The sequence below is a fragment of the Toxotes jaculatrix genome, chromosome 14, assembly GCF_017976425.1.
Source record: "Toxotes jaculatrix isolate fToxJac2 chromosome 14, fToxJac2.pri, whole genome shotgun sequence".
Classification (NCBI taxonomy): Eukaryota; Metazoa; Chordata; class Actinopteri; family Toxotidae; genus Toxotes; species Toxotes jaculatrix.
The window spans coordinates 26,097,856-26,114,946 of record NC_054407.1 but is presented as its reverse complement, the minus strand read 5'-3'; the positions used below and the strand labels follow the sequence as shown (position 1 = coordinate 26,114,946).

At 48.4% G+C, this 17,091-nt stretch overlaps 3 protein-coding genes across 6 annotated transcripts; 2 read left to right on the top strand and 1 right to left on the bottom strand.

The window, feature by feature from the left end:
• Window positions 1-133: 133 nt before the first annotated feature.
• Window positions 134-3,487, top strand: thtpa (thiamine triphosphatase). 4 transcript variants are annotated; one of them, XM_041056165.1, is made up of 4 exons: window positions 134-302; window positions 1,202-1,271; window positions 1,488-1,985; window positions 2,125-3,487. In XM_041056165.1, exons 1-4 carry the CDS (start codon window positions 243-245, stop codon window positions 2,223-2,225), a joined length of 729 nt encoding a protein of 242 aa, XP_040912099.1. In that variant the 5' UTR covers window positions 134-242; the 3' UTR covers window positions 2,226-3,487. The 4 variants fall into 4 exon arrangements, with proteins under 4 accessions (XP_040912099.1, XP_040912098.1, XP_040912100.1 ...); XM_041056164.1 differs by having other exon boundaries at window positions 137-302; window positions 1,485-1,985; window positions 2,125-3,484; XM_041056166.1 differs by lacking the exon at window positions 134-302 and adding an exon at window positions 314-445 and having other exon boundaries at window positions 1,485-1,985; window positions 2,125-3,483.
• A 419-nt stretch (window positions 3,488-3,906) lies between these two features.
• dcaf11 (ddb1 and cul4 associated factor 11) lies at window positions 3,907-10,914 on the top strand. Its single transcript, XM_041056163.1, has 15 exons — window positions 3,907-4,061; window positions 4,281-4,487; window positions 5,195-5,322; window positions 5,437-5,555; window positions 5,807-5,871; window positions 6,054-6,154; window positions 6,551-6,697; window positions 7,194-7,248; window positions 7,554-7,622; window positions 7,756-7,813; window positions 8,659-8,844; window positions 8,987-9,140; window positions 9,295-9,447; window positions 9,533-9,639; window positions 9,991-10,914. The coding sequence occupies exons 2-15, from the start codon at window positions 4,294-4,296 to the stop codon at window positions 10,066-10,068; spliced, it is 1,614 nt and encodes a 537-aa protein (XP_040912097.1). The 5' UTR covers window positions 3,907-4,061; window positions 4,281-4,293; the 3' UTR covers window positions 10,069-10,914.
• A 1,760-nt stretch (window positions 10,915-12,674) lies between these two features.
• Window positions 12,675-16,021, bottom strand: psme1 (proteasome activator subunit 1). The gene is made up of 11 exons (XM_041056081.1): window positions 15,835-16,021; window positions 15,611-15,643; window positions 15,456-15,518; window positions 15,272-15,373; window positions 14,638-14,692; window positions 13,978-14,075; window positions 13,832-13,900; window positions 13,662-13,729; window positions 13,381-13,435; window positions 13,194-13,280; window positions 12,675-12,925 (listed from the first exon to the last, which is right to left on the bottom strand). The coding sequence occupies exons 1-11, from the start codon at window positions 15,871-15,873 to the stop codon at window positions 12,845-12,847; spliced, it is 750 nt and encodes a 249-aa protein (XP_040912015.1). The 5' UTR covers window positions 15,874-16,021; the 3' UTR covers window positions 12,675-12,844.
• Between the last annotated feature and the right edge of the window lie 1,070 nt (window positions 16,022-17,091).

Genomic DNA, 17,091 nt, shown 5'->3' with positions numbered 1-17,091 from the left:
CCCAACACACACACACACAAACACACGCCCCCATATTAAACCACCCTCAGTCTCACATTAAAGGTGAATACAAATAGAAACCAGTCGCCACCCCGCCCGCCTGCACCGTGACACACGGAGGAGTTCACTGAGGCTGGATGAGACCGACGCGGGCGCAGAGGCTGAGCCGCGCCTGAGCCCGTCAGACGGTCAGTGCGGAGCCACACGGTCCGCGCTGTGGAGAGTCTGTGGGGGAAATACTGATGAAGAAGGGCGGATTAAAACTGCACCATCTACATGCCCCTGCGTTACTGGGGCAGGAGGTGATGCTCTTCAACACCCTCATAGCTGTCTGTAACTGCGCCTGTGCAGAATAATTCTGCTGACGTGTAGGAGCTGCTCCGATTGATCTATCGATCAGTTATTTACGCCGAATTACGCGGATCTGAGGAGCTGACCTGAAGAGGTGTGTGAGGCTGCGGGTCGCTGGGCTGAGGCTTTTTAGGAACACGATGTGGTTCAGTTTGTGGATTTTGACACGTAGGACGTGCGTGACTCTGCAGCACCAACACGGGCTGAGTGAGCCGAGGCTGGTTATGTAGACGCGCTGCTTCATATTAATATTTAACTGCTCAGTTTACATTGACACAGCATTGACGGGTCACAGCTCTCAGAGCCTGGAGATGAACACCAGATGGGTCAGGGTTATGGCAGGTGGCAGAAGGACTGTATAAAATACTGTATTACAAGTGAAAGTCATGTATACAAACACTATTACACATTTTAGTATTAATGTTTGTAATATATATATTTTTTATTATTATTGTGTAATTAGATTATTGATGCTGGGGCTTTACTGTGTGTGCTCCACTTTCATTTTGTAGCAGTTTGAACTGGAGGAAATTTCTTGGATCAATACACAAACCTCCAAACTGTACTACACTGACTGTGCAGTGCTTCAGTAAATGTATTGTCTCCACTGGTTAATGTGTAACACACTCAACTTAATGTTGAGGTAAATATTGAAACAAGGAAATAAGCTGTAATAGATGCCATAAACATAATCTGCCCAGTGCCTTTTCAGCAGTGAGGATCAGCAGTAAGTGGGACGGACAGTCCACCTGTTGTCAGGTTACTGACTGTAGACACTGATGTGAGTCTTAAAGCAGGTGACAGGTGACCCTGCAGTTCTCCTGGTGCTGATGAAACTGTGTCTTTCCAGATGAGTGTGGAAGTGGAGAGAAAATTTTCCTACAGTGCTGACACTTTGAAAGCGCTGGAGGAGATCGGCGGTAAGTCTTTCATTTGTCTGCCACACATTCACACGAGGGTAAATTTAGAGTTGGCTGTTCCAGTGTTTAATGACACTGTGCTGTGGTTGTTCTGTGACTGCTGTGACACTTTCCATCTGTTTCCTGTTAATAATGAGGTTTAATTATCTCTATCAGCCTTGTTAGTATTTATTTATTTATCCTTCTATCTCTCTCCCCTCTTCTTTCCCTCAGCAGTGTGTGTCGGTCAGCGTCAGTTTCATGACCAGTATTTTGACACTCCCCAGTTTGACCTGACTTTGAGAGACATGTGGCTGCGTAAACGTAAAGGATTCTGGGAGCTCAAGTGTCCAACAGCAGCCGGCGGCGGCGCAGAGGAGACGAGCGGAGCGCAGGTGAAAGCAGCAGCTCTGTGCACTCGTTACAAGGAGATAACCAGCCTGCCCGAAATTCAGCTGAGACTGATGGACGTCCTCAAAGACATTTGTGAGGACAGACACTCAGAGACGGGCTCCTCACACCAGGACGAGTCTTGGCTGAGCAAAATGAATCTAGTGTGCTTTGCAGAGTTTACAACAATGCGGCAGTCATTCACTTTAGAGGAGGACGGGGTGCAGATAGATCTGGACCAAGCTGACTTTGGCTACTATGTGGGGGAAGTGGAGGTGGTTGTACCCGAGGGAGGAGATGTGCAGGCTGCTCTGGACAAGATTGAAATAACAGCTCAAAAGCTGGGTGAGTTCAAAGCTGCCGTACTGCTCATCCATTTAAAACATCCAGTATCATGTGTCACATTGATCAGGCAGACAGCAGTGACCACAAACAGTGACCAGCCTTCATGAAAGTCAGAAATATTTCTTCTTCTTCTTTTCAGGTCTGACTGGAGATCAGCGAGTTGAAGGAAAAATGAATGTTTACCTTAAAAGAAATCACCCTGAACACTATGCAAAACTACTCAGTGCACACATTTTATAGGAGATCAGTGACGGTTTTTAACATGTGCACAGTCATACCTGTAAACTGAGGTATTACCTGTTAGAAAGAGTCATTTAAAAATGTCCCACAGTGTAAAGATGCTCAAGTGGACCTGAATCTATCAAGACATTTGCTTTATTTTAAACTTGGTGATCAGCAGACCTCTCCACTGAAGCACTGAAACTTTTTCTCTGTCTCCCTTCACCATTATTAATTGTTTTTACCGTGTTGTGTTAAAAAGACAGACGAGCAGACATGTTGTATGACATGTCCTCACAGGTCATTCACAGCCATGAATGTCTTCACTGAATTATATTCTAATAAATCATGTTTGAACAGAGTTCTGTGTACAGATGCACTCAGGATAAAATAACGTTTGCACTGAGTCAAAGTGATTTTTGTGGTACAATCATAGACTGAGTTTCTTTTGCATTGTGAGAAACTAAACTGTCCCCTCAGTCTGACAGTATAACAATGAAATCTACACCCAGGACAGTTTGTTCACTCACAGTATTCTACAAAATCTGAATTACATTCTGTTGTCTAAATAATACGATGTGTAATAATTGATTTCTAAGTTTGGCATAGTGTCACCTGTAACCTGTTGATGTTTTATCAGTGTGTCTCATGCATGTGTTTGCAGAGTGTAGCCGTATGTTCATTTGCTGTTACACTCCTGTAATGAAAGAATGAGTATGTCCTCTGGTATATTACACATTTTTCAGTGTGAGTTAGTTTTGAAAGGTGCAGTGTTACAGTCCAGGTAAAATCAGGAAACTGGAATTTTTCTAATACTTAATTTGATCAGTGATTCTATTGTTTTAAATGTGTTTTCCATATTTCATTAAAACCCAAGCCCAGAAGTGCTCAGCACAAACAGGGTTTGTCCAGCAGAGACAGGTCCTACCTGTGATGGACACTGTGGAACATGACAGAGATAATGCAACGTGTCTCGTCCCTGAAGTTAACTGAAGTGGTTCAGTCGCAGAGTGTAACTGGCTTATTGCTGCTCTGTGCATGTTAGAGAGCAAAGGCAAAACTTCCCCATCAGCCCTAAAATACACAGAACACACAGAACTGAGAATCACTCAACGTGTATTTGGAAAAAATGTTTTTATGTTTGGAGAACAAAGTTTATTGTTATGGGAAGAACCAGTGGTTCCTAGAAGGTAACAGAAGGTGTTATTACAGAACAGAAACTACAGCGGTGGCTGGACACAGATGATTACAGAGCAGACTGTCTCTCTGGCTGTTTCTCTGAATGACTAAAACAAAACAAAAATCCACCGTGGTGTCTGTTTAATGCTTCAACGGCTATTTTCTGCTTTACAGAGAAAACTTGGTTGGTTCGTTCAAATGTTTGAATCCACTGCTGCAGGAGTGTTTCCACCCGGAGACACAGACCTGTAAGAAGAGACGAGTTAGCTCTGTCTCTGTCCGGTCAGCTGACACGGACTGTCCACGGACTGTCCCTCACACCACAACTCACTCACCTCACTAAGTTATGCTAAAGCTGCTAACATCACAGCTAACAGCACAGCAGCGTTTTAAACGCTTCGTGGACTTCGGTTATGCGCAGGTGAGCGAAGGTGTGCGTCACGTGACAGTGAACGGGCACGCGCAGGGTTTCTTCACACATTTGTAAACAACATGGCGGCGTCGGACTGGCCCTGTTAGCTGACCGAGCCGACGCCGAGCTGCCAAACCTTCGGCTCTCCGGGTTAAATCCGCGTCTGTTGGACCCCGACGGAGTCACTCGGACAACAAACTGTTCGATTCGCACCGAGCTGGACCGACGAGCCGCCGAGAAGACGAAGACCGTTTGACCGACAAACGGTAACGCTAAGCCGTTAGCATAATAAGCTGGTTCCACAAAGCAGCCAGCGAGCTAACGGACAGAAACGCTGCAGACGAACCGGGCGAACGGTACCGGGTCTGTAGACCGGAAGCGGTGTCCGCTTAGTTGTCCTGATGTGTGTTTTCCAGCCGTTATGATCTAACTTGTGTTTGTCCACCGACAGTAAAGTGTCAGATAATCTCAGACCTGTTCTCCAGGCCCCCTCAGTCTATGGGCTCGCAGTCCAGTTCTGGGATGTCTGGTGGAAGGAGCTCTTCCAGCGACAACCCAGCTGAGCGGTCTGAAGGAGCAGAACCGAATCGGGGCGGCGGCGGCGGCGGCCGGGGCCGCAGGTCGGCGGACAGACAGTCAGCAGCGGAAGAGGACGTCGACTTGGCTGAAGTGCTGGCTTACCTACTGAGGAGGTGAGCTGTCCCGATCCGGACTCTGACACGGATCCGAGCTCCCTCATGTTTTTATCCGTGTAGTAGAGATTAGCAGCTGGTGAGCGTCAGACAGCATTGTACTGAGGCAGAAATCTGCCGAGTGAGCAGAAAAACGGGGACCCCTGTGTGATGCAGCACGTCACGGTTACGTTACCTGCTGTGGAGGTGACCTGTATCTAACAGGTTTATCAGAGAAAGGAAAGCTGAAGGTTTTCTGCCAAATTACTGAGACATCCCATCACACTGCAGAGCTGCTGAAGCTCAGTGAGGGTCGGGACCTTCCCATTACTGATCCAGGTTACTCTGAATTTAGAGGCAGAGGCTGGGAAGTTTTGAATCGTCCCCAGTTAACAGTGATTTCTAAAGACAGGGTCTCTGGTACCACAGCAGAGTCAGAGCCACATAGCACCAGGATATGCAGCTGAAGTGAATAAGTAGTTAGAACTGAACCGCCCCGGAGTGAGCCACTGATCCCCCGTCACAGGAGCACAGGGCTCCTGTGCTCAGTGGAAGCAGCACGGGAGCCTTGGTGCTGGTAGGGCTTATCACTGGTGGTTGAACAGTAGCACGGAGGCTGGACAGTCTCTGATGTGACGTTTCTTATAATTTCTGTTCTGTTTGAAATTCTTCTTTATGTTCAAGTATTCCTCTGTCACTGATTGGTTGAACTGGTGGGGTGTTTGCAGGGGCCAGGTGAGGCTGGTCCATGGCAGTGGAGCCACGGGGCTGCAGCTGGTCCAGTCGTACTCTGATTCTGATGAGGACAGCGATGGGGCCTGGGAGGGACGGCTGGGAGACCGCTACAACCCACCAGGTAACCTCCTGCTGACGCTGTTCACAGTCCATCCGATGTTATAAAGCTGCTGATACACGTTTGTCGTCGGATGGTAACAGATTCTGTGACTTGTTGTTTGTGTGACGTTGCCAGTGGACACCCAGCCCGACACACTCGAGGTGGACCGAAGTGAGATCCGAACTCAGATCCTGCTGGCCACGGCCTCCTCTGCCCTGAGGGGCAGACACAGTTTCACCCACATGCTGACGGAGGTGAGACACGGACAAAGACCGGCAGCGTGTCTGAGAACAGACCGGGACACAACTGGCAGATTTCTGGCACTGAAAATGTAGATGAAGACGATTCGCTCTTGTCAATTTCATCCACAGTTTGAAGAGAAATTAGTGAAATGAAACAGAAGTTGAACATCTGCTGTTTTCTTTCTCAGATGGGTTAGTCCCTTGTGTCAGAGGCTGCTGACTAATTTGATGTTTTCTTTCCTGATGAACTCTCTTCTCTTCAGAGGGAACAGGGCAGATGTAGAGGCTCCAGTTTTTCTCATGGAGAGTGCAGTCGTATCCGCACACAGTAAGCGTTCCATATTCCTCAGCTAATTACACAAGAACAAGAACCAGAAAAGTGTCTCCACTGAGCTTTAACTTCTGTCGTAGAATTTCTGTGAAAACCCACAATGCATTGGACACGTCTACCAGAAGACCCGTGCTGTGTGTCGGTTGATGCTGACCCTTGACCCTTGTGTTCCTCCACAGTTTCCTGCCAAACTATGTATCCCACAAAGACACATACCAGCAGAAAGCTTTCTGTGGAGTGTACAGCGAGGATGGCAACATGTTCCTCTCTGCCTGCCAAGGTAAATATGTCCAGATCCCACATGAGAGGCCAAAGGAACTGATTTAGATCTGACACATATTCTGAGTGTTTGTTTGCAGGACGTCAGAGGGTTCGTACACCAACAACACTCATTTTCCAGATTTAATGTGTTGAAGCTGTCGTTTTGCTAACAGTACAGGGACAGCAGGTCCCACCCTGTCCCCTGTTACTAGATCACAGTGACAGAGGTGAAGCAGCTGTTGTGCTCCTGCAGTCAGTGAATGAGGAGCCAGAAACTGGTTAAAGCAGCATATAAATGGCTCCTTACATTATGTCTAAAAACAGATTTAAACCTGTGTTACTGACAGCACGGGACATGAGCTTTACAGAACTGTCTCCATGATTTAATGCCATGTTTTTCTGTCGCTTGCTTCAGACCAGAACATCCGCTTGTACGACACGACGAGGGGACGCTTCAGTCTGCGGCGGACAGTGAAGGCTCGGGACGTGGGCTGGAGCGTTCTGGATGTGTGCTTCACTCCTGACGCTCACCACGTGCTGTACTCCAGCTGGTCTAACTACAGTAAGTCTGGCGGTCCTGTCGCAGCCTGCGTGAGGCACTGAGCCGGTTTCATGGTGTTTCGTTTTACAGGAGCGAGAAGTTTCCAAAGATCTGTTCCATACATGTGCACTTCTATCCCGTGTTTGTTACTGAAGCACGATGGAATCACAGACGTCTTCTTTCTACGCTCACACTGATTCAGATCACACACTGAACCTGATCCTGTGCGTCTGCCCACACCACCTGTGTGTTTGGGGTTTTCTGACAGGTCTGCGTTTGTCTGCCTCTCAGTAGCATCACTGAAAAGTCTCTCATCTTCATGTTTGAGAAGACAACGAGAGACAACGAGAAGTTTTCAGTCGCTCCAGGATGTTTTCAGAATCATTTTCAGTTTGTTAATCATTGGCTCTGTTATATAACAACACTCCTGAAAACAGAATCATGTCTTTGTGTTAATAAGCTCAGTTACACAATGTGTTGTTTTATTCACATGTGTTTGTCTGTGTCTTCCCCACAGTTCATTTGTGCAGTATAGAAGGAGACAGTGAAAACCACACCGCCCTGGACCTCAAGTTAGTGTTTCCCTCATAGTAACTTAGAACAGAACAGGTAATCTGTCAGTCCCTCTGTTCAGTAGCAGCTGGATGAATGATGCTGTCAGGTCTCAGCACCTCCACATCCTCCCTGTAGTTCTGTGTGTGTCCTTTGTCCATCGGGGAGATCATAGTTTCAACTGGTGTGTGTGCCTTCATCAAGCTTTGTGCTGTGGCATGAGACGCAGAGGACAGTGTAGATATGATTCAGTAATGTTGCTACTGCTGCAGTGTCAACTGGTGTGTGTGTGTGTGTGTGTGTGTGTGTGTGTGTGTGTGTGTAGTCCAGATGAGAGGAGGTTCTGTGTGTTCTCCCTGGCTGCGTCCACAGATGGGAAGGAGGTCCTGGGGGGGTGAGTACAGCCGCTGTTTGTTTGAGCTGGAAGCTGAAAACTCGTTTGCTGTCAGAGCTCGAACTTTGAGGGAAGGACATCGACCTTTGATATGAACACTGTCACATTCAGCCTGTCTCTCGTCTCCTTCCAGAGCTAACGACGGCTGCCTTTATGTCTTCGACCTGGAGCAGAAAAGACGAACGTTGAAGGTCAGTGTGTGTCCATGTATTTCCTGTTGTGTCTGTGTGTAGGTACCTGCTCTGAGTCACGTCCTCTGTCTCTGCCTCATCCTGTGGCCAAGGTGAGCTGAACATACACCACCCTGCCATGTGTGACTCCCCCCTGTGGTGGGACGGGGTGGAATCCGTCGCTGACCTCGACCATCTGCTTCAGCAGGATCTTACACTGTCCCTCATTCTGTCCCCGTCACCCTGCATCACTGTGTCTGTGATTTGTCTCTCAGCTCGTTCCTTTTGCCCATTTTGGCTTTTCTTTAACTTCCTGTTTGACACTGGACAGAACAGATAAAGACGAAGAAGATGAAGACGCCAGGAAACGACTGAATCGCTCCACTGAGCTTCTACGTTTCCAGACACTTAAAATGCACTGGGGGACACGGTCCTTCGTCTCCGTGAAGACACACACACACTCAGTGCAGCACTGAATGTGGATTAATCTGCTGCTGAAAATAGTCCCAGCAGAGTCACTGCTTCATCCAGTCTGATGAAACAGTGAGCAGCTGTGTGAATGAATTATTGAGGGTTTGAACAGTGACGCTGTGTGTGAGGCGAAGGGTTTGGAGCTCAGAGCCACAGACAGAAAGCAGGACGTGTGGACGCAGAGCTCACTGCAGCCATCCCAGCTGCCCTGAGATGCTCCACTGAGGCTTTCAGTCAGATGCTAGCATCACCATGCTAATATGCTAACAACAGCAGTTTAGCATGTTGATGTTAGCAGGTGAAATGTTTGTCATGTTCAGTGTTTTATCGTTAGCTCGTTAGCAGTAATCGCAACCTGCGGCTCTGACTCTGCTTCTCTCATCTGTCCTCGTCAGATTGACGCCCACGAGGACGATGTGAATGCGGTGGCGTTTGCAGACAGCTCGTCTCAGCTGCTTTTCTCTGGCAGCGACGACGCACTGTGCAAGGTGTGGGACAGACGGACGCTGCGGGAGGACAGGCCACAGCCCGTCGGACAGCTGGCCGGACACCGGGACGGCATCACCTTCATCCACAGCAAGGTGGGAGGATGCAGCTGGTGAAGGGATGAATTCAGTGCCGCACTCAGCCCAGTGCACGCATCTGTAGTCCAGTGTGTTCATCTCAGCTTCAGAGGCTTGTTGTGTTTTTAAATCTGGTCATTTATACTCGTGACTGTGCCAGGGTGATGCTCGCTATCTGATCAGCAATTCCAAGGACCAGTCCATCAAGCTGTGGGACGTCAGGAAGTTCTCACCCAAAGAGGGACTGGCAGCTTCCCGTCTGGCTGTCACCCAACAGAACTGGGACTACCGCTGGCAGCAGGTTCCCCAGAGAGGTGAGGAGGAGAGGAGGAGACAGAGGGGTGAAACCTGTGCGTGGTGAGGTTTATAACCGCACACTGTGTGTAGTACACACTGTTTACTGTGTGATTACTGACAGCTCACGGACACCCCCCCCCCCCCCCCCCCCGGCCTTTCTGTCCCCTTCAGCCCTGAAGAGACACAAGCTGACAGGCGACACCTCGGTGATGACGTACCGCGGCCACGGCGTTCTGCACACCCTCATCCGCTGCCGTTTCTCCCCAGAGTTCAGCACCGGGCAGAGGTTCATCTACTCTGGCTGCTCCACTGGAAAAATCATCAGTGAGTGTCTGCGTGTGCCCGAGCGTGCTGCGTATACGTCAGTGTGTTGATGTACAGCACGGCTGAAATGTTTGTGTGTGTGCAGTTTATGACGTGCTGACGGGCAGCGTGGTCTCCAGACTGTCGGGCCACGACGCCTGCGTGAGGGACGTCAGCTGGCACCCGTACGAGGACAACGTGATCAGCAGCTCCGTGAGTAGAGTTAATGCAAAGTGTTCACCTGAGTCAGAGCAGATCACACCTGGACCTGGACCTGAGGGAGGGAGGGAGGGAGGGAGGGAGGGAGGGATGTGTTTCTGGTAGTAACAGAATCATCGGCTTGTATCTGTTGTTTATATCTCGGTCTGTGTGAGGACAGTGACCGGGCTATAGGACTGCGCCTGTCCTCCACTTTCCATAATGTTAGGGACGCTTCAGCAGAGTGACTGAAGAGCGGGCAGAGACAGGGCGTTTAAACTCACTCACAGTGAACATTAACCCTGAGCTGTGGACAGAAGACATAAGCTGTGATCAGTGTCCTCATCCTGCTTTGTTTGTCCACAGTGGGACGGAGCAGTGCGAATGTGGGAGCACAGACAAACCCACCCTCTGGAGGAGGAGAGGGAGAGGGACAGCAAGTGAAAGACCACGAGAGAAAAGAGACGAGATGTCCCACGTCGTCACCACAGACAGGAGAAATTGGCTCTAACAGAGGAGGACGAGAAGCTCAGGACGACTGGGAGATACTTAAATACCTTTTAATTCAATGCTGGATGTTAATGATTATGATCATAGCTTGGTTGTGCAGCGTTCCTCAGGTGATAAAGGTGATCGGAGCTCGCTGAGACGACGTCTTCTGTTTGTCTTCTGGGTTTTTTTCTGGCCAAAACTTTTTTTATTTGGCCTGAAACTTTTCAAAATGCACTGCACTTAGTTAATGAGCAGTTGAAATGTAATGGTAAGCTACTTAATGAAAAATCAGTGTGGACGCTGCAGGGAGAAGCTGGCCGCCATGATTCTGTGTAGATGTATTTTAATGGAGCGTGTTCAGCGTCGGCAGTTTGCTGGTTTGGGATCAGTTTGACTTTGCTGTAGTGAATAACACGAGTCCACATTTTAAGATTATATTAAACACGAGTGTATGAAAATAATCCAGCTGCTTAAAGTCGGAGCTGTTAACCTGTTCATCGTGATTTTCCCATCAGCCCTCTGGCTTCCTGCGGTCAGAGCTGAGCTCCTGTATCAGACTGGTCCTGAGAGTGTAAACACAAAAACTGACCCAGAGCAAAGAGTCATGCTGATTCGTTGAGAAGGTTTGAACGTGAGTGATGATGATGATGGAGTCAGGACTCGGTGGAGGACCTGGGGACGTGTGTGGACAAAAACTTACACACTTATCTGTTTATGCAATTTTCAGGTGTTTATATCAAAGCCCACATTTCTCTCTCAGACCGTTGTTTTACAGGAACAATAAAACCTTTAAATGTGCCACAGAAAGTTCTGTTGCTGTGCTGTTGTGAGAAATGATTCCTTCAAGGTGTCGCTGCCTCTTCACTTCTAGTGATTCAAAAACCATCACATCAAACACTGGAACAGTTTTTAAGTTGTTCATTGTTTTTGAATTGAGGTTTGTCTGTTTCATTTGGTAAAGTTTATGTGACAGGTGCATTTACCAGCAGCACAGAACCGAGTGACGCCGCAGCAGGAGCCAGAGCGAAGTGGGCTGACAGCCCCCAACCCTCTGCAGTGACTGCTCTTTAATTAGACCCAGATTCTTTCACGTCTGGTTTCATCTGCACTTACTGAACACAACAAACCCCCAGCAGTGTCAGAGAGGGAGACGCTGTTTGTGATGATGTGGTAAAAGCCAGCTGAGATTTTAGGAAGTGTAGAGTCAGAACATCCCATAATGCTGTGCGTCATCCACATGTGATCTATCCATCTCCAGAGCTGTGGCAGATGTCCTGGCCTGAGACCTGTCCTCACCAGTCTGTTGTACTGAGCTTGGATCACACACAGACTAAATTTACTCAGTTTGGCTCCAGGAATTCAAGCCGTGTAAGAGGCTGAGGCCTGGAAATAAAAGAGCCTGAAGGTGACACGCAGCTGTTCATGGCTCTAAATGTGGACTAACAACAGAAAATAACTTCAGTTAACCATTAGCTGCTAAACTTGCTCCGGCAGCTGATGCTAAGAACGGTAACGATAAAATTCATTTTATCTGAGCAGGATTGTTTCAGCGGGAGCATCGTGTAGAGTTTGGAGCTGTGAGTGATGTGGGATCATTGTTGAGCAGAATGGGGTCAGATCCAGCAGCAGTATTTTTATAAACCATGTGTTCTCCTGCAGGCCGGACAGTAAGACCGTAGAAAGGTCCCAGAGAGGGACACACACAAAGGAATGTGAAGCAGTGTCCAGCCCTGAGCTCTGACTGGACATAAAGACAAAAGGACAACGCTGTCAAATTTACTGAAGGCACCTCTCGGAGACGGACAGAGACAGACGGACTAAAAGAATCTGAAGAATCATGGATGTGAAGACGGAAACCTCCTCAGACGGAGACGTTACAGAGATGCTCAGAGTCCTGGATGCTGCTCTGGAGTCTGTCACACACTTTTCATTTCCACCTGATGCTGTCAGGTTTGGTTCTGTTTGGACCTGTGCTGAGTCTCTGGCTGTCAAAGTTCAGCATGTTTGCAAACACCCAGCACTACCTGTACAGGTGAGAGCTTCTTTCAGATCTGTCAGTATGAGCCTAAAGGACTTTGACTCACAGTCATGTTTAAAACACAGCAGCATCATTATGATCTCTGTTGTATGCTATGTGGTGGACGTAGCTGCCGCTTAGCTTGTTAGCCTAGCTGATTAGCTGATTAGCCTTAGGCTAGCTCGGTTGCTCCGAGCTAAGTGGCCGGGTTCTCGGCCGGCTGACCCGTAGAGTGACCGCCTCTTCGCCACATATGGAAAGTACACTCCCACTAAAATCCAAGATGGCGCAGTTCAAATGTCCATGGTTCGACCGACTCCCGGAAACCAGTGGGTGACGTCACGGGTGCTACGTCCATGTCTCAGTCTCTGGATGGTCCCGGTTACTATTCAGCTGTGAGCAGATCATATTTGGGGGTGAAGCTGTGACCATGAAGCTCTGGATGGTATAACATGGTGTATATGAATATAACATTGCTGAGTCTGCAGTCACATGAACGTGTTTCATTTCCATTTGGACAGAATAAGTTCAGGCAGAGGAATCAGAATCATGTTAGTTTATTATGCCATCTGATCCAAAATGCATGCACAGTAAGAAAGTGGAGGCACGTTTGTCACAGTGGGCGTTTGGTTACTCGATGACTGTGTCACACTAAACTAAACTACTTGTATCCTGTTTGAAAGCCTGTGAGCGAATGTGCCGAGTCCAGCCTCAGTAGATGAGAGCCTTCCCGTCTCCTCTGGGCTTCTTTATCTTGTCATAGTTCTTGTTAATGATGTCAAACAGCACAGCCTGCAGGACAAACAGAAACATTGTCCATCACACACAGACAGCGGCAGAAACGAGCTGTTCAAAGCTGCTTCCACTGTCACCTGCTTCATCAACAGTGTCAAACACAGGAGGACAACAGAGTGAGGACGGAGACAAGCAGCGATTAATGGACAGGAAGCTTTCACAGGATCAAACCGATCGTTTCACACAGGTTTTGATCCATGTTCAGGTTTTTCTGTGGAGCAGAGGCACAGGCCTGACGCTAAACAACAACACAGCTGGAACTTACATATGTGTTGCGTATGTCCAGGATCACGAGGCGGAGCTCACAGTACTGATACTGGTCCAGTTCATGAACCAGCTGCCTGAAGTCTCCCTGCAGCACAGAGCACACAGTTCACACCATCAGCTGCAGATACTGCTTTTCATTTTTTAATGTGTATTTTTTTTACTGTGGCACAACATGAGGTACTGACCACGTGCGGCTGTTTGGAGGCTTTGGCTACAGCATCACCTCTCTCACTGTAATACCTGAGAAAGCAGAGAGGAAGTTTGAACCTCAGCAGGATCTGTTTCTACTGAGCGAGCGCTAACGTCCCTCAGCACGTGTCAAAGAAACCACAGTCCAGTTCAGTGGTTGGGGTTAGAACATGAACCGTATTCAGCTGTTACATCAGCTTGTTGCTGCATCTTCTTTAAATCATTCAAACAGGAAAACGTTCCGTTAGACAGCAGCTGCTTTGGTGTGGGCTCTTACTTTGAAATCTGAGTTTGGAATCCCTCAATCTTGGTGCGAGTGTTGGTCAGCAGCTCGAACACTTTTTCCTATCAAACCCAAACACGAAGCATTACATTGGTTAAATATACAAACATCATGTCGTCGCCGTGCTGTGCCGCCGCGTCACCGCAGTGTCGGCAGGTACTCACCTGCACAGCCACACCAAAGTTGTTACCGTCCTCGATTTTAGGGATCTGAAGCTGCACCCACATCGACACCTGCAAGAAAAGAAGCCGGTGTAAATGAATGTGTCACAGTTCTTCTGACCCCGGGGACGAAGGAGACGCTGACTGACCGTGTTGAGCTTCTCCTTCAGGGTCTGGATCTGAGGCTTCACCTCCTGCAGGAGACTCTCCACCCGCTCGTTGATGCAGATGGGACCGCAGGGAGGACCTGGAGGACGAGACATGGCCGAACATCGCTGCTTTCAGACAACAACTTCAGAATGGTTCGCTGGCGAATGGACACGTGCACCGTGCTCCCTGTGACTGTTTGCTGATTGGTTACAGCTGGGTTATATGTCAGTGTTAATGGCTAAAGAATGAGCAGTAACTTCCTGTTCTCTCCTTTTCTCACCACGAGCCAGGTTCTGCTCCAGCTTCCTGTTGAAGGGAGTTTCTCTGAGATGTTGGTTCTGTGTGGATCGAGTCGGAAAAGCTCGGTCTGAACGTGCTCTGTGTGCAAACAGCCCTGAGATGACTCCTGCTAAGATTCTGTGCCATGTGATTAAAACTGAATTGAACTCACCTGTGAATATTTGTCCACATCAAACTCAAAGATCAGCTGATGAACGTCCTAACTAACGCTAACGCTAACGCTAACCAGGTACAGGAAACTGTCATCACTCAGACCCTGGTGAAAATGACAGGTGAGTGCGTTGCACACTGGATTATCATGAACGTCCCTCCTCTTACACTCAGTCGTTTCCTTTATCACTTGTCACCTTCCCTCTCACCTGAGTCCTCTTCTTTATCGCTGTCCTTGTCTTTCTTCCCCTCCTTCGCCTCCTTCTGCAACATAAGAACAGAAGGCATCAGGTGTTTCTCACCTGCCTGCTGCTGCTGTAGCTGTTGAATGAACATTTTTTTCTGTGCATGATGCAGCTGTCCTCGTCCCTGCTCCTGCACAGGAAGTCTGCAGCCTTTCACTCCAGACAGTTGCAGTTTGATCCCAGATATTCTTCCAGCCCGCGACATTACAGGCTTTGCTTCTCTGAATCAGTGAGAGCAAAGTGACACCAGCTGCACGTTTCAGGAAACTTCTGCTGACTGAGAATTGCTGCAGGCTCCTTTTCTGTTCAGTGCTGGTCTAAGAAAATAAACTTTAAAAAAAAGTTTTACTTCGCAGCAGATGGAGTCAGTTCAGATTTTTTTTGAAGATAAAGATAAAATAAAAGTCTCTTCACTGCCAGTTTGTTAAACAGTGTTTGGCTCAGCAGTGACTCAGGCCCCAGATTTATTATGTAGCACAGAAAATGTATAAACTGGGACTGGTGTTTATTCTCCATTGGACGGGTAGGAGACATCAGAGACTCTTCCTGGACTTATTTCAGACGCCGCAGCCTCACCGCTGCCGAGCGTGGGACCTACCTCCTCCTTCTTCTTGCGTTTGGCCTCCTCTTTGGCCGGGTCAGGTATCGGGATGTCCAGCGGAGCCTTCAGGGACGCCAGGTCGTCACAGCTGAAAGAGGTCTGCAAACACAAGCCATGAATGTCCCGATGTGTCTGATCAGAGGGAGGATTCGTGCTAATGGTGACTGATGCACACGGATACCTTCAGCAGCATCTGCAGCTCCTCCATCCTCTGAGGGAAGAACGTGGAAACCAGCTCCTCTGCCTGAAACATAAACCATAAAGATTATTATCAGACGCTGGCTGAGGTGAACTTCATCAGATGGCTGGAAAATATTGAAAGAGCTGGGAAATGACCTCTTTGGTGAGTTTCTGGCAGAAATCATCCACCTGCAACGGAGAGAAGAAACCGCTCGTGATACTGTTCCTCACACAGGCCGCGCGGCCTGAGACCTGATCACCTGCTAACGACCTGCTGTCGAAACTCTCTCCTACCTGGACACGCGCTCGCCTGAGAGCGACCGCGATTCGCCGGCGGAGTTTCCGGCGAACGCGGCCATGAAAAGTTCTGACGGACTCACCTGTTTCTTCGACCCGAGGCGAATATCCAGCGAAGCCATGTCGGTGTGCAGAGCAGCAGCAGGCGGGTTCAGCTCAGCTCAGCGCGGAGAAACACGGAAACACGTTTTATCACAAGTTTAAAGGCGAGTGCGACGCGGAAAAGCCTCCACAGTTACTCAGCATCCAAAGCGAAAGTGAAAGTTACGAGCTTTTTCAAACGGTTCCGTACTTTCCTACTTTAACGTCGATGAATGCTGCATCATGGGATTTGTAGTTTTTCCCATGAAAAGCATCAAAAAACTTTATGTAAAAAATGAAACGATCCAAAATGTGTGAGGTTCATTTTGTCTGGTTTGAATCTGTGACACGTGTTTTTCATCCTGAGCAACAGAACATGACCGAGAGTCAGACAGAAACATGTTTCAGTCAAAGCCTGAGCCCGTGACTTCTCTCACACACTGCACAGATCATAACGAACTTTTTAACAGTTTATAAATCGATCAGCGATCAGATGTTCCAGCTTCTGTCATTTCTGTCTGTGTCCACCAGAGGACGCTGCTGTGCGGGACACAGATGATGATCATAGAAATAAAGATCCTTCATGTTTTCCCTGTTTCCCTCAGATCTCAGCCTGCTCTTTGATCAGGAGCCGTGTGGACAGAGCCGGGCTCCGTGGACAGAAGACGTCCCAGCCTCCCAGGGTAAACACAGTCCTGGTCTCACACTTACATGCTGTCCCTCTGCCAACACACTCAGGCTCACTGAGACAAATCGTGGTGGGACGCCACATGGACAGAAGTCCTAAAGGTGGAATGGGCCCTGTCCGTGTCAGTCTAACTTCCTGTTGATGATTTTTGCTCATTAATGAATATTTGGAACTGAAGTGTTGACGCGTTAACCCTTTAAAGGCTGGTGCATGTTTTTAACATCTGTGTGAACATCTGTAATATTTACTGCAGCAGCACATCACCTGTGTGCTACGAGATATCATTCATTCATGGCTGGACCCAAAGGCCAAAGGCTGCACTTGTTTACAGTGCAAACTGTGAGTTATTGATTGAGTGATCTGATTGAGTGAGTGATTCAAACTCTGCAGCTGTGGAGAAATACGGAGGACAAAGGTCACGAAGGTGGAGCTGTTACATTCTGACCACAGTAACTGAGCAAACAGTACAGTGTGTGTGCTGATAGACACAGCAGGGACGGGATGAAGCGCGTTCATTCAGCTTTACTCACACACGGTCGTTATATGTCCACTCCGCTGTGTCCCAGAGAGG